The sequence below is a fragment of the Ischnura elegans genome, chromosome 8 (assembly GCF_921293095.1).
Source record: "Ischnura elegans chromosome 8, ioIscEleg1.1, whole genome shotgun sequence".
Classification (NCBI taxonomy): domain Eukaryota; kingdom Metazoa; phylum Arthropoda; class Insecta; order Odonata; family Coenagrionidae; genus Ischnura; species Ischnura elegans.
Genome location: NC_060253.1, coordinates 94,385,425 through 94,399,568, shown reverse-complemented (window position 1 = coordinate 94,399,568; position 14,144 = coordinate 94,385,425). Strand labels below are relative to the sequence as shown.

Below are 14,144 nucleotides of genomic sequence, written 5' to 3'. Positions count from 1 at the left end.
GAGCATGTACTGAAGTTAGAAGTAGGTAATTGTGTTGTAGAGTTAAAAGTTGGCACCTAGTTGTAACTCATGCTCATCAAATGTTGAAAGAGTGTATGAAGTGTGCACGAAGTGGTGTGCAGTCTCTGCATTGGAAATAAACACTCGAGTTGTTTGGTTAATGATAGCGTTTCCAGTTAAAAATGATTATATGTATAGAATTGCCTGTCACTGTCTGCACTTTTTCTTTTGGAGAGCACATCATGCAACTTTGGTCTGCATTTAGGATTATACATTTATATAAAACATACATACATTGAACTATTTCCTCCATTAAACAAAGCATCACTGGTGACATTGAAGGGCGAGGTGCAGCCATCCACGGATATTGGTTTCTTTGGTGATGAAATAAGGCCTTTGGATATCACGGATTGATTCCCAATGCAAATGACTCCCATGAGTATCAATCCTGTTATACCTCCAGCAAAAGCTCCCTGAAAAATTATTGTGACTATTTAAGGGAATTCTCTTAGTGGGGAAGGTTATATTTTTATTTGTAGGACATTACTACACAGTCAACAATTAGGTATGCAAACTCTTTTTATTTGATCTTTGTTCCTTACCTGCTCATCAATATGCAATGACTTTCGGCCTCCCTTAACCCATGTACGTTTTTATATATTTTGCACGCTGACTGCGGCATTTACCCAAACATTTTATTGCTACTTGGATGTCTTGGGCACTTTCATATGATTATTTCCCCAAGTGTAAGGGGCATATAGTTTTTGAAATTCATGATTGTATGAGGGCATTATGAGGACAAAATTTTGGAAGACAAGCAGTTCCTGGACTGGCTGCTTTCAGACACCAATAAGCTTTGCATTAATTTTTTCCGACACTGTACATTTTTATTTATCTGGCAGAATGTATTGACCCCTGTTGCTTCCAGGCTTAGAAATTCTTGAGGCAGTTTTTTTTTAAGGATGAAATAGAAACATCTAAAAATTATGTGTTTATTATTTTTTCCTTACCATCTAAAAACTGTGCCGAAGTTCTTACTTACCGTAGAACTTGCCCATGGGTAGAACATTCCCAGGATAAAAATGCCAAGCTTTGGTCCACATGCGATGCCTTCAAGGGACCAAGCAGTCTAAAAAAGAAGTAGGTGAAGCTTAGAATCCAAGGCCAAAAGATGAAGCATTTCCATGCTCACTTTCATTAACTTTTAACAGAAAATTATGTGTTTAGAGAATTCAAAGCATTACATATACAATACATATATCCACTGTCATCAAATTAGTATGGGTTTGGTATTTTATTATTATTATTGTTAAAAGCTTATGCATCCAAAACTCGTGCAACTAATTTTGGCTGGGCAATAAATTTGTCGAAGAAAGGTTTTGCCTCAAAATCTTAGACAATTTTGGCACGGGTTCCTGTATGTGCTTTGCTCCTATCTTGGAATATAATCTAACAATCTTGCTAACTAGCTCTTTATAAATCATATTAGGTTGCCTATTTGTGAGAAAAATATACTATATTATATAATATATGGCAATCTAATATGTTTCACTATTCATTCTGTGAGAACTTCCTGATAATATTAGTCCTGCCCAGTGAGAAATGGGTGGTGGAGTCCACGTGGAACCCACGTGGAATCCACGTTGAGTGGTGGATATTTGGTGGTGGTGGATATTGAGTGGTTGGACCCACGTGGAATCCACGTTGATTTCAAGTGGATTTGTGGTGATTAGCATAAAATGGTAAACAGAATTTCTAATTTGTGGAACTTAACTCTCTGGTGTGACATTGCGTCATTTATAATCCTGAAACCACGCTAGTTATGTGAAAATGTATCGCACATTCTATTTTTATATAATTCGTGGAAAGGCAGCCATGAGAGCACATGAAAAATCGTAGACACATATATAGAAGGTTTAGACATAGAGTGGTTGAGGTTTTAATGGTTTTAGGACAGCACCTACTGCTGTTTTAATTTTTCCACCAAATTTCCACGTGGGTTCCACGTTGATTCCACGACCAAAAACACGTGGTATCCACGTTACATTTCCACGTGGGTTCCACGTGGATTCCACCGACCATTTCTCACTGGGTGTGTTTTATGATTTATGTATGTGTCCCTATTATGTCTGTATGAATGCAATGGTGTGCATATTCAGAGTTACTCACAATAAGTACCTACATAGATAAATATATGTAGTTACCTAATTTAATATCTCATGCTTTATGGCAGGGAGATGTCGTAGAGTTTAATTGAGAAATTAAAGGCTTTCCCAAAATTTATTATGTATGTACATATCAACATTTGAAAAATGTACCTGGATAACACCTTCCAAGTTCTCAACAATGAACACCATCCCAACACAGATGATTCCTAGGATTGCACATATTATCTTCATTATGAATGATGCTCTTTCTTCTGATGTTCTTGGGCTCATAAATGGACTGATGAAATCTTCATAAATCACTCCTGACATTGAGTTCAATCCTGTTGACATGGAGCTGAAAAAAAACAGAGAAATGTTAGCGTGAACCGAGCTACATAGGTACATTACTTATGGGAAGACATTTGGTGCATTGGGCAGAATTCATTAGTATTTCTCATTAGATTTGGTCAGATATAGGTATATCGGTAATAGAATAATCAGCTTACATTAGCTCTATATCGACCATATATACCATTATGGACAAGGGTGGATCCAGGATTTTTTCTGGGGGGCACAAGTGTCTGACAGGCAAACGATCTCCTCATATTTGAGATAAAAAACAACATAAAACAATTGCTGTATGAAATATTATCTTTATTTTTGATGAGTTATTATTGTGAAATTAAATGATTGAGGCTTCATAATACACACAACGAACGTAATGATAACCATATTAAATATCTTGTCTATTTTTTAAGCGTCTCGGGGTGGGGGACACACGTACTCCTGTGCTCCCCCCTAAATCTGCCTATTATTATGGTGTATCTTCCATTTCATACAGTTCATCTTTTGAGTTCTTTGTACATTTTTTAAATGAAAAATGTACCACTCATATTGCATGACTTTAACCCTTTCACTGCTGTTCAATCTCCGGAAACCTTCTCCTCACATGCGGCGAAAATGTTAAAATGCGTTTCCTGGCCCATGGAGCAGGTAGTTCCAGGATGGGTGTGGTACACCCTCCGAAAGGTCGCTAATCCGCGACCCTATCCTCGACGAACTCACCCTCGCAGGACCGTCTCATCGGCTCTACCAGCGGGGGCCCTACCTCCAGAAAAGTGACCGCTCTGACTAAAATTTGAAAATCAATCAATCAATCCGATCATCACAAAATGATTGTTTTCATCGCAATCCTGCCAATCAAGCAATCAAGTACGTCTTTGAACCGTGTTTCTGCGATGAAAAATAACGATTTTGTTAACTTTGCAACAAAACGTGGCTGCGGACCACTGGAAAACTGCCATTATATCAAAGTTAACAAAATCGGTATTTTTCATCGCAGAAACACGATTCAAAGACGTATTTGATTGCTTGAATGGCAGGTATGCGATGAAAACAATCATTTTGTGACAATCGGATTGATTGATTGATTTTCAAATTGTAGTCAGAGCGGTCACTTTTCCGGAGGTAGGGCCCCCGCTGGTAGGGCCGATGAGACGGCACTGCGTGGGTGAGTTCGTCGAGGAAAGGGTCCTGGATTAGTGGGTCCCTTCGAAGTGCTTCGGCGAAAGTTCTGACCGCATGGCAGGGAGGAAGAAAAAGTACGTCCACCGCAGTCTACCGTGCGGACGTACTAGGTACGTCCACAGCAGTGAAAGGGTTAAATATTTTTTGGTTTATTACTTCATATCATGATTTTTTGGCAATAGGGTAGTTTCCTTCATCAAAGAAAACGATAGGCATTGATTGCGATTCGTTACCCACCATTAGTGTATTCATAATACACAAATTATTTGGTTTTTGAAATACTGGTTTAGACGAATGGCAAGGGTCAAATTTTATCCTCATTTGAAAAAGGCCAGATTGGCGCCCATGCAATTCCACTCCGCGTGACGTCACAGGGACCTAGTTTCTACACGAGAGGATAGGAGTTATACATTGTCTGAGGTTACCAATGCATGCATGAGGCACAGAGCTCAGGGAAACATAATCACCTATTAAAACTGGCTAAGGTCGGAAAGTTTTCTTTGTTTGATAAGGTATTAATAAACCTTTTTTAAGCCAAGTGCTACCATTCAGCAATGTACTCAGCTATCCGCTAGCATCCTGCGTCCTATCAGCGCTCAGAGCCTCGATCAAGGTCACTCCACAAGGAGAGAGGGGGAACCAGAAATGCGTCGCACGGACTTTCCTACTTACGCGTCGCGTTTTTGCGCGCTTGAAATTTTTCATTTTTCATTTAATAGCGAAAAATAGATATCATCATTTAAAAATCTAAAAGTGCGAAATACTTACTCCAGGAGTAATAATCTTTCGATTTAGGCAATAAAAAAATAATAGGAAACCACCCTATTCTACATTCATTCCTTTTTTTTTAATTTTTGGCTGTGGGAGTACACGATCTTAGCTACCAGGCTGTGTGGGAGATAACCAAGATACAGTGGCGTAGCCAGGTGGTCCAGACCCCCCAAAATATAAAAACACAATAATTTTCTTTCATAAAAGAAAACAATGCATTGAAAAATCATTAATTTACTAAATATTTCCTTAACAAATCAAGTTATTCGGATTATGACAAGTGTTAAAATTAGTTTAAAACCCATTACTTAGTATGTACCCTGTTTTTCAAAACTTTTACCCCCTGGTTTTGGACCCTTCCCCCCCAAACGAAATTCCTGGCTATGCCACTGCAAATAAATATTTTTCCTTCTAGCCTGGCCGAGTGTCTTGCAAGGAGTAAAATCTTATGATCCTAGGCAACCCTTCCTTCTTTCTTACCAATGGATGGGCTTCTACTCGGGCACTTGTTGTTGGCATATTAACCTGTCAGTGCCCAAAGTGCTTTTCAAATCACGCATCATTCATTTTTATGAAATATGATACATATGAGCTCAACACAATGAACACAATTCAAACTGGCTGAATAATAGAGGAAACCTTCTACTAAGTATGTGCACATAAATGTATGCTAAAATTCACATATTATATGCAGTGCAGAAGTGTTGGCTTGGCACTTCACTGGGTGCCATATGGCACCCGTGGGCATTGATGGGTTAACAGCAGTGCAGTAGGAAATGCCGGGAGGCACCCCATGCCGTGAGCAGTGGCGCCGACTCCATGGGGTCTGAGGGGGCGTGAGCCCCCCAAAAAAATCGTTATTTAGGGGAGGAAAAGAAGTGTCAGGCTTGTCGATTTTCCCCGGGGTGTTGAGTTATCGAGAGTCTAGTTTTCAGGGTTTTTCAAAATTTCCCGGAGCAAGACACCAGTATGGGTCCCCCAATATTTTTATAAGTCGGCATTCCTGGCCATGAGGGTTGGCCAGAGAGAGTTAAGCTGCATTAGCGATCCTATTGTGGTTGGGTAAAGTGCACTTGGGCTCTACCTGGGTAGAAATAAAAGTTTTGGGAAACTGCTGTAGGCAGTCAAGCAATGGTCTAACGTTTAAAAACATTTTTCCCGCAGTCAGCATACAAAATGTTCTGAAAACGTTCACAAGTGTCTTTCAGGCAAATAGTCTTCTCATATTTGGGATAAAGAGCAATGTACAACAATTACTGTTCAAAGTAAACTTTTTATTTTAGGATTAAAGTTATTAATATGAAAATATTAGTAAGTTACATACATATATAATAAAGGCAGTTGAGTTTTACATTTCCTTTCGCTAGCTTATATTTTTTTTATTTACCTACGACCCCTAGCAAATAAATCAGTGGAGATTATTTTCATCCTGGCATGGCATGCTCTTGTTGCATTAATGATTTTATGACTTTTGCGTCATACCATCATGGTTCGTTACCTTCTTTTTTTTTGGAGGGAATGTATAACTTTTGATTCCTGAATTTATGTGTGAAATAAAAGCTTTTAAAGTTCTAAATTTAACTCTATGACTGATTATGCAAAACCAAGCGAGCTTAATGATAATAGGACTGTATTAAAAATCCTGTCTATTTTTTAAGCGGTTGGGGGATGGTGGCATGTGCCTCCGCCCCCCATCCTCCAGCCCTACATCTGTGGCCATAGCTACTATAACTACTTGCTTCATTATTTTTAAAAGTAAGTTATGTGTATATAACTTCTTATTCCTAATTCATCATTTTAGAATTTTAAAAGTTGATTCCATGATTTTCCTCTAAAATAAACAATTTTCTGTAATGGGAATGTTATTAAATGTACAATATGGCACTTTCATGGAATAATGCCAGTTTCATAAAAAATAACTCTTGGGTTTATAGCCAAGTAAGAAAATTTGTGGCTAACATTTCTATGGAGTACTCTTCCATTTTCCTCAGAGCAGTAATGAATAAGAAGAACAATTTGAATTGCGACTCTGGATATAATCTAAGTAGGGAATGAAAATCAATGAAAAATGATTTACCTCAAAGCAGCACTGAAGACGCCAGCCATGAAGAGGCCTGGGAGACCTGGCAATGACTTAGCAATTTCCATGACATAGTGAGGAAGCAGCTGATCAGATTCACTCACCACCTTAACACGAAAAGGTAAAAAAATTAAGTTGTTTTGCTAACCCTCATAGTGCTACAGGCTGATATGTTGGCTATCACTTCTCAGCCGAAAAGTGCCACGAGCTGTACATACCTTGGTTGATAGTTGGTCACAGTCATAATAAGCAGCAAACATTTGCAGGCCAGTATATGTACTGATAGCTGTCAGAATGCTTACTCCAGCAAGAGCAATAGCTATCAGTCTGTGGAAAACAATTTGTAAGTTTTATTCTTCAATGCATACAAATGGAAGAAAAATATGAGCAGGTATATGACTATACATATATATATTTCAATAAAACCTCAGTAATATTACGAAGCCTAGCATTTACATTTAATAATTTTTTAAATAATTTAATATTTTAATAATTCTTACCCCACAAAATCAAATTATGCACTTCAGGTGACAACTTTTGGAAATGTAGCGCATGGAAGTAGTCAAGGAGTAAGCATTTACTCTTTTTCACTTAGCGAGAATATATTTTGATATAATTTGTTCCACTCATCAATGTATGTTCATGAGAATCATCAGTGAAAAAAATGGCATTGTGAGGGATTTTATTTCTGAAGAGGTCAGGAAATTATGAGCCCTTGTGCTCTAAGAAAACATACTCTGCCTATATTAAATCAAAGACAAGAAGCAGTGAAACCGATGGTTCTCCCCAAAACATTTTTTCCACCTGCGTTCATATCAAGTACATAGTATATGTTTAACATATAGTTCATTATCACAGTGGCACAGAGGGGGGAGAGTTTTGGGGGATAAACCCCAAGAGCTCAGGGAAATTTTGAGTTTAATCCATTTTACTTAATTGGATTGATATTAGTAATAGAATAGTGGAAGGATCAATAAAATATCCTGCAGAAAGCCATAAAACTCACCATTTTGAACCATTTATCTTTAAAATTCCCCAATTTATTAATCTCGCACCTACCACTTATCCTGGTGGGTATGCCATACCCCCAACACACCTGGTATTAGTAGCACCTAAACCCCCCCCAGCCTTAATTCCTAGCTGCGCCCCTGCATTATCATATCATCTCCTTAATACCATACCTCACCAGTTCATATCATATCCTTAATATATACATAGTTCATATCAAGTACATACATGTACAATATATTGATATTCTTGGAAATATGAAATTCGTGCGTAGGTTTCCAAGGCGTTGTTCACGATGACTGCTAATTTCCGGGTTCTCCAGCCGCGTCTGTCGTTTATGGTTGACTACAGTTTCGGAAGCCATCCTGCTTCCGTCTTCAGGTAGGTCGAAGGTGAGAAGTTTTCATTTTTTGCCGTCTTATATAGCACTGGTCGATCTCCTCCTGTGCGCTGATTGGTCAGAACTCTCTTCCAAACGTTGCTGATTGGGTAGCCGTTGTCCCTGTTAATATTTTGTCTTTTGTGAATTTCAATTGCTTCCCTGATTTGCCTTGGGTAGTAGCGACTCTCTTTTGCCACTATCTTTGCTTTTTCGAATTCAATGTTATGGCCGGCCTCACTCCAAACATGCTCTGCAATGGCTGACAAGTGCAGTTGTTTTTTATTGTTAGCTCTCACATGCTCCTTCATCCTTGTCGCCATTCCTCGGCATGTTTCGCGATTCGGTCACGCAATTGAACCAAGATACAAAACATTGTACCTGGACCAAAAGATCGTATCCCGCAGGCACTATGCGAAGGCGTGTACACAGTGCCATGCTCCTGTGGAAAATCATATGTTGGCGAAAATTCACAAAAGACAAAATATTAACAGGGACAACGGCTACCCAATCAGCAACGTTTGGAAGAGAGTTCTGACCAATCAGCGCACAGGAGAAGATCGGCCAGTGCTATATAAGACGGCAAAAAATGAAAACTTCTCACCTTCGACCTGAAGACGGAAGCAGGATGGCTTCCGAAACTGTAGTCAACCATAAACGACAGACGCGGCTGGAGAACCCGGAAATTAGCAGTGTTCTTGGAAATATGTATGTATAGGAGGAAAGTTTATTTAATTCTTCAAATGTTCATGAGTATGTGTATTCTCAGCTAACTTGTCATCTTCATAAAAAAATTCTCCAGATATACTGATGACTTTAGGAATTATGGAACTATATCATCCCTTATTTAAGGGATTAATAATTGCATAATCATATTGTGAAGGTAAATCATAGGCTTTAATTACCTGCAGTGTATGACCTTCACGATTTCCATCTTCATTCCAGATGTAAATGTTTTGTGTGAATTATTAGTGATGCATTCCTTTTATTTCAAGTTTAGGTCAAATACTTATATGAACATAGGAATGACATTAGTATTTCGGTTGTATACAATTTTCATCTGCCTGTTTTATGGTTTTTCTTTAAAATAGCATTGCAATTCATATTTTTTAAAGATAGTATTTGAACAAAAATCTGAGGAAAAAGTCCAGATATGCATTGTAAATACCAGTGTCTACAGAGAAGTCTTATTTGTGATCCTATTTTGGACTTACATGCGTGCCTGCTTTAGATTTGGCATGACGAGACATCTTTGAACCATTCCTTGGTTCACTGAGAAGTGGTATGTGAGGTTGAAACTCAAGCCAATCACCACCCCCCAGAAAGTATGTCGAATTGTGGGATCCAAGTCCATGCTGAATGGAAAAAATATTTTTCAGAGATAAGCATGATCTATGTATAAATTCATATTGGACGGACTATGTTGCCCAATTTCATTGTTAAAATGTGGATAAACCATGACCCACTGAAATTCAATAAAAAATGCTACATTTTTGCTGTATTTGAGTAATGCAATTCAGTCTGCATTCAATAAAAGAAATAAACTATGAATGTTGTACTTAAAGTTTAAATTGATTTCAGGAAAGTTTCTTATGCATTGATACACTGCAAAAACAATTTTTAGCACATACTTATGAGAGAGATCTCAGGAAACACAGTTGGCATCTTAAGTCCTGTTTACATGATGCATTAACATGTAAAAGTTAATGTCTGATTATATGAATGATTTTGGTGTATCAGATCGGAACATGTACGAAAGTATGAATCAAATTAGAACAGGTTCTATTTTATGTTCATGTATTAATGCAAGTTAGGTAGTTGCATAGCTCATTTTGGTGTTCATTCTCATTTGTGCATTTAGACGTTAACTTGCAATGTTTGTACCAAGTAAACAGGCCTTAAGGAAATGAAAATATAGTGAATCAGCACAAAAGGTGCTATGACATCATGCTGAGGGACTAGTCTCTTTAATAATTGCAAGATGTCATGCTGCTAATTTGGTGATATTCTAATAAGCTGCAGTCCTGATAAAACTCACTTGAATAACTCAGTTCTATTGGTGTCTGCATTTCTCTGCCATACAGTATTAAAACCTCCAACAGTGTTGGTTCCAACTCCTATAATTGCAAAGAGTGACCCAAACATAAGGAGGATTTGCAGAGCATCTGCCCATACAACTGCTTTCATTCCACCCTAAGGAAAAATCACATATAATAGTATTAGTCTGATTTTGGAATTTAATTTGAAGAACTGGGCCATGGCAATGAGCATATACCAATTGAAACTTCATTTAATTCTGCAACTTTTACTATGGCACTAATTTTTATATTTGAGCTCAAATATTTTGTTGCTGAAACGTAAAATTTGATGGCCCTAACATACCCCTAAAAAAAATATGAATCAGTGAACACAGGAACAAGGCCATGTGACCCATGCAACGTAGCCAGGGAGGGTGACCAAATCTCCCATTTAATTTGGGGGTATTCCAGGGCCGGCCTTAGGGCCGGAGTGACCACCCCGGGCCCCACACTTTGGGGGGCCCCGCGTTCGTGAAAAAAAATTAAAATATACGATAGTTTTGAAAACGCAATTTCAACTATTACTGTATTGTTAAGTCTATGCTAGACAAAAAATAATATTATGAAAAAGGAAAAATAACGCTGTTATTTTTATAGTGCAATTGCGTTTGTCAGCACAGTACTGTGTCGTGTGAGTGATAACAACGAGTGAGAGAACGAGTGAGAGGGCCCCGCACTGAAGGTTCGCCCCCAGCCCCGCACCTGCTAGGGCCAGCCCTGGGGTATTCCACATACCAAGTCCTGACAGGGGGGATACACAACAGCAGTTTGCCTGGGTAAGTATTTTTCCTTGAGCCGGCAAAATTGCAGTTTCCCTGCATGGGAAACTGCAATAATGGCAGGCAGTCATCATTTCACTTACAAAATGTTGTGAGTTCATATATTTGAAATAAAATAATAAGATTACCCAATGGTGGATCCAAGGTAGAGACACGGAGGAGGCTAATTGTGGGATAACCTTCCAGCAGTACTGGAGACTGAACAAAATTACTATTGTATCTAGTGTAAATTAGATGCCCAATGGGGGCTATAGCCTCCCAAAGACCCTATCTGGAACTGTCACTGGATTGTAATGTACCAAAAGCAGGGAGAAATAGAGGGGAATTTTTAGTCTCAACCTCACCTGAATATAAGCATCTATTATTATGTATTATTATTTTTAAATCACGCAAAATTAGTATTTAGATTTAGTATAAGTATAACTAAATCATGTTGGCCCTAAGTTTACAGCTAACTTGTGTTTCAATTTGTTAAAGTAGGTACATAAACATATCAGGAAATAACAATACTTTTGTAAAAAGTGGCAACCTCCAAAAATTTTGATTTTATCTAGTGTGTGTTTGGACCAGGACCGTCTGCCCCCCCCCCCCCACACATTATTCCCTGCTAACAGACAACATCTTAATCTAATTGAGTATTATATATTGAGTACAGTGGCGTAGCCAGGGGGGATGTCTTGACCCACCCCCAAAATATACAAACATGATTATTTTCAAAAAAAAGGCTATTCGGGCTTCCAGCTGGGTGGTCTCCCTCCATTCCGAATCTTGAAAATTCTGAATCTTGAAAATCGAATTCCGATAAGGTTTTGCGAATGATTATTTTCCTTTAAAAAAGAAAACGAAATCTTGAAAAATCATGAAATCACAAAATATTTCTTTAACAAATTAAGTTTTTTCAATTATGAAAAGTGTTAAAATTAGTTTAAAATCCATTATTTACTAGTACTACCCTGTTTTCCAAAAATTTCCCCTGGTTTTGGACCCCCCCTTAACGAAATTTCTGGCTACGCCATTGATTGAGTGTAAAGCTGTTTTTTTAACACTAAAACGATGTAATGAGCCATTTTGGCCATGAAATGCCTCCCTTCTTGGATAAATATAATTAATTTCCAAAAAAACATACGGCAGAGACCTGACTGCACTAACCTGAAGATCTTTAACCCTTCCACTGCTGCTCACTATCCAGAAACCTGGATTTCTGGGTAGTGGGTGCAGCGAGGGAGGGGTTTTGGGAGATAAAACCCCCCCCCAGACCTCATAGAAATTTTTAAGTTTAATACATTTTACTTAATTGGATTGATATTACTAATAGAATAATATAAGGATTAATAAAATAGGTATTCCTCAGAAAGTTGTAAAACTCACCACTTTGAACCATTAATCTTAAAATTCCTCAATTTATTAATCTCACACGAATCGCTTATCCTGGTGGGTATTCCATACCCCCACACACCTCGCCCAGTGAGAAATGGGTGGTGGAATCCACGTGGAACCCACGTGGAGAATTAACGTGGATACCACGTGTTTTTGGTCGTGGAATCAACGTGGAACCCACGTGGAAATTTGGTGGAAAAATTAAAACAGCAGTTGGTGCTGTCCTAAAACCATTAAAACCTCAACCACTCTATATCTAAACCTTCTATATATGTGTCTACGATTTTTCATGTGCTCTCATGGCTGCCTTTCCACGAATTATATAAAAATAGAATGTGCGATACATTTTCACATAACGAGCGTGGTTTCAGGATGATAAATGTCGCAATGTCACCAGAGAGTTAAGTTCCACAAATTAGAAATTCTGTTTAACATTTTATGATAATCACCACAAATCCACTTGAAATCAACGTGGATTCCACGTGGGTCCAACCACTCAATATCCACCACCACCAAATATCCACCACTCAACGTGGATTCCACGTGGGTTCATTTCTCACTGGGCGGTATTAGTTGCACCTAAACCCACCCAGCCTTAATTCCTTGTTGCGCCCCTGGTGCAGAGTGCATAAAAGGAAGGAAGAAAAGTTCACTGTAGTGAAAGGGTTAAAGTGTCTTAACCCTTTCGCTGCTGTTCAATCTCCGAAAACCTGCTCCTCACATGCGGCGAAAATGTTAAAATGCGTTTCGTGGGCCCATGGAGCAGGTACTTCCAGGATGGGTGTGGTACACCCTCCGAAGGGTCGCTAATCCACAGCCCTATCCTTGACGAGCTCACCCACGCAGGACCGTCTCCTCGACCCTGCCAGCAGGGGGGGCCTTCCTCCCAAAAAATGACCGCTCTGACTGCAATTTGAAAATCAATCACTCAATCCAATCATCAAAAAATGATTGTTTTCATCACAATCCTGCCAATCAAGCATGTCTTTTAACCGTGTTTCTACGATGAAAAATAACGATTTTGTTAACTTTTCTAGAAACGTGGCTGCGGACAACCGGAAAAATGGCCATTTTAGCAAAGTTAACAAAATCGTTATTTTTCATCGCAAAAACACGGTTCAAAGACGTACTTGATTGCATGATTGCGATGAAAACAATAATTTTTTGATGATCGGATTTATTGATTGATTTTCAAACTGCAGTCAGAGCGGTCACTTTTCGGGAGGTAGGCTGCCTGCTCCTAGGGTCCAGGAGACTGTCCTGCGTGGGTCAGCTGGTCGAGGATAGGGTCGCGGATTAGCGACCCTTCGAAGTGCTTCGGCGAAAGTGCTGACCGCATGGCAGGGAGGAAGAAAAAGTACGTCCACAGCAGTCTGCCGTGCGGACGTACTAGGTACGTACACAGCAGTGAAAGGGTTAAAACTCGCGAAAGGCCAAGTTAATTAACCTTTTCCCTACTAAAGACAAAAATATGCATCTGGACGTTTCTTGACCCAGGAGGCGAATGCAGCATATTTTCGTCAGAGATTTGCCTACGCACATGAACGAATGCCGAATATAAACGTTTCCTATCTCTTACCCTTTATGATGGTCGAGGGTTTGTGATGTCTTTGTTTCTGGTCCCAACACAGTGGGACTTAGGCTCTACCCTTGAAATCTGGGAACAGGTACCTGGACCCCTTGTCATATTCTTATTGTTATTGGTAAGGGTCATAAAATTGTTTATCCAGTCATTTTGCAAAATAAATTTTTGTTGAATTGAATTGAATTATTTGTCTTATGAGCAGCGTTTACAATTTTTAAGTGAAATTCTACAATAAATATCAACTTGTATCTCAATTTCAGTACAACCATCAGCATGGAAATTGTTGCTGCTTTAAATGCGTTGTTATTGATGGTAGAGCTTCGTTCAAAATTTGACATAAAACGAGGAATTCAATTCAAAGCCTACAATTTACGTTCAAGCAACAATTATCCATATAGCTAATAAGCAAAGCA

At 38.7% G+C, this 14,144-nt stretch overlaps 1 protein-coding gene across 3 annotated transcripts in view; it reads right to left on the bottom strand.

Moving 5' to 3' along the window:
• LOC124164162 (sodium-coupled monocarboxylate transporter 2-like) overlaps positions 1-14,144 on the bottom strand; it is a 42,448-nt gene that overhangs the window by 2,337 nt on the left and 25,967 nt on the right. For 2 of the 3 annotated variants that reach the window (XM_046541360.1, XM_046541361.1), the window contains exons 7-13: positions 9,951-10,105; positions 9,127-9,267; positions 6,744-6,852; positions 6,523-6,632; positions 2,319-2,502; positions 1,043-1,129; positions 295-473 (exon numbers count right to left, since the gene is read on the bottom strand). In XM_046541360.1, the coding sequence (XP_046397316.1) occupies positions 295-473; positions 1,043-1,129; positions 2,319-2,502; positions 6,523-6,632; positions 6,744-6,852; positions 9,127-9,267; positions 9,951-10,105 (965 nt within the window). The remainder of the gene's footprint in view (positions 1-294; positions 474-1,042; positions 1,130-2,318; positions 2,503-6,522; positions 6,633-6,743; positions 6,853-9,126; positions 9,268-9,950; positions 10,106-14,144) is intronic. The other variant, XM_046541362.1, reaches the window with a different exon arrangement.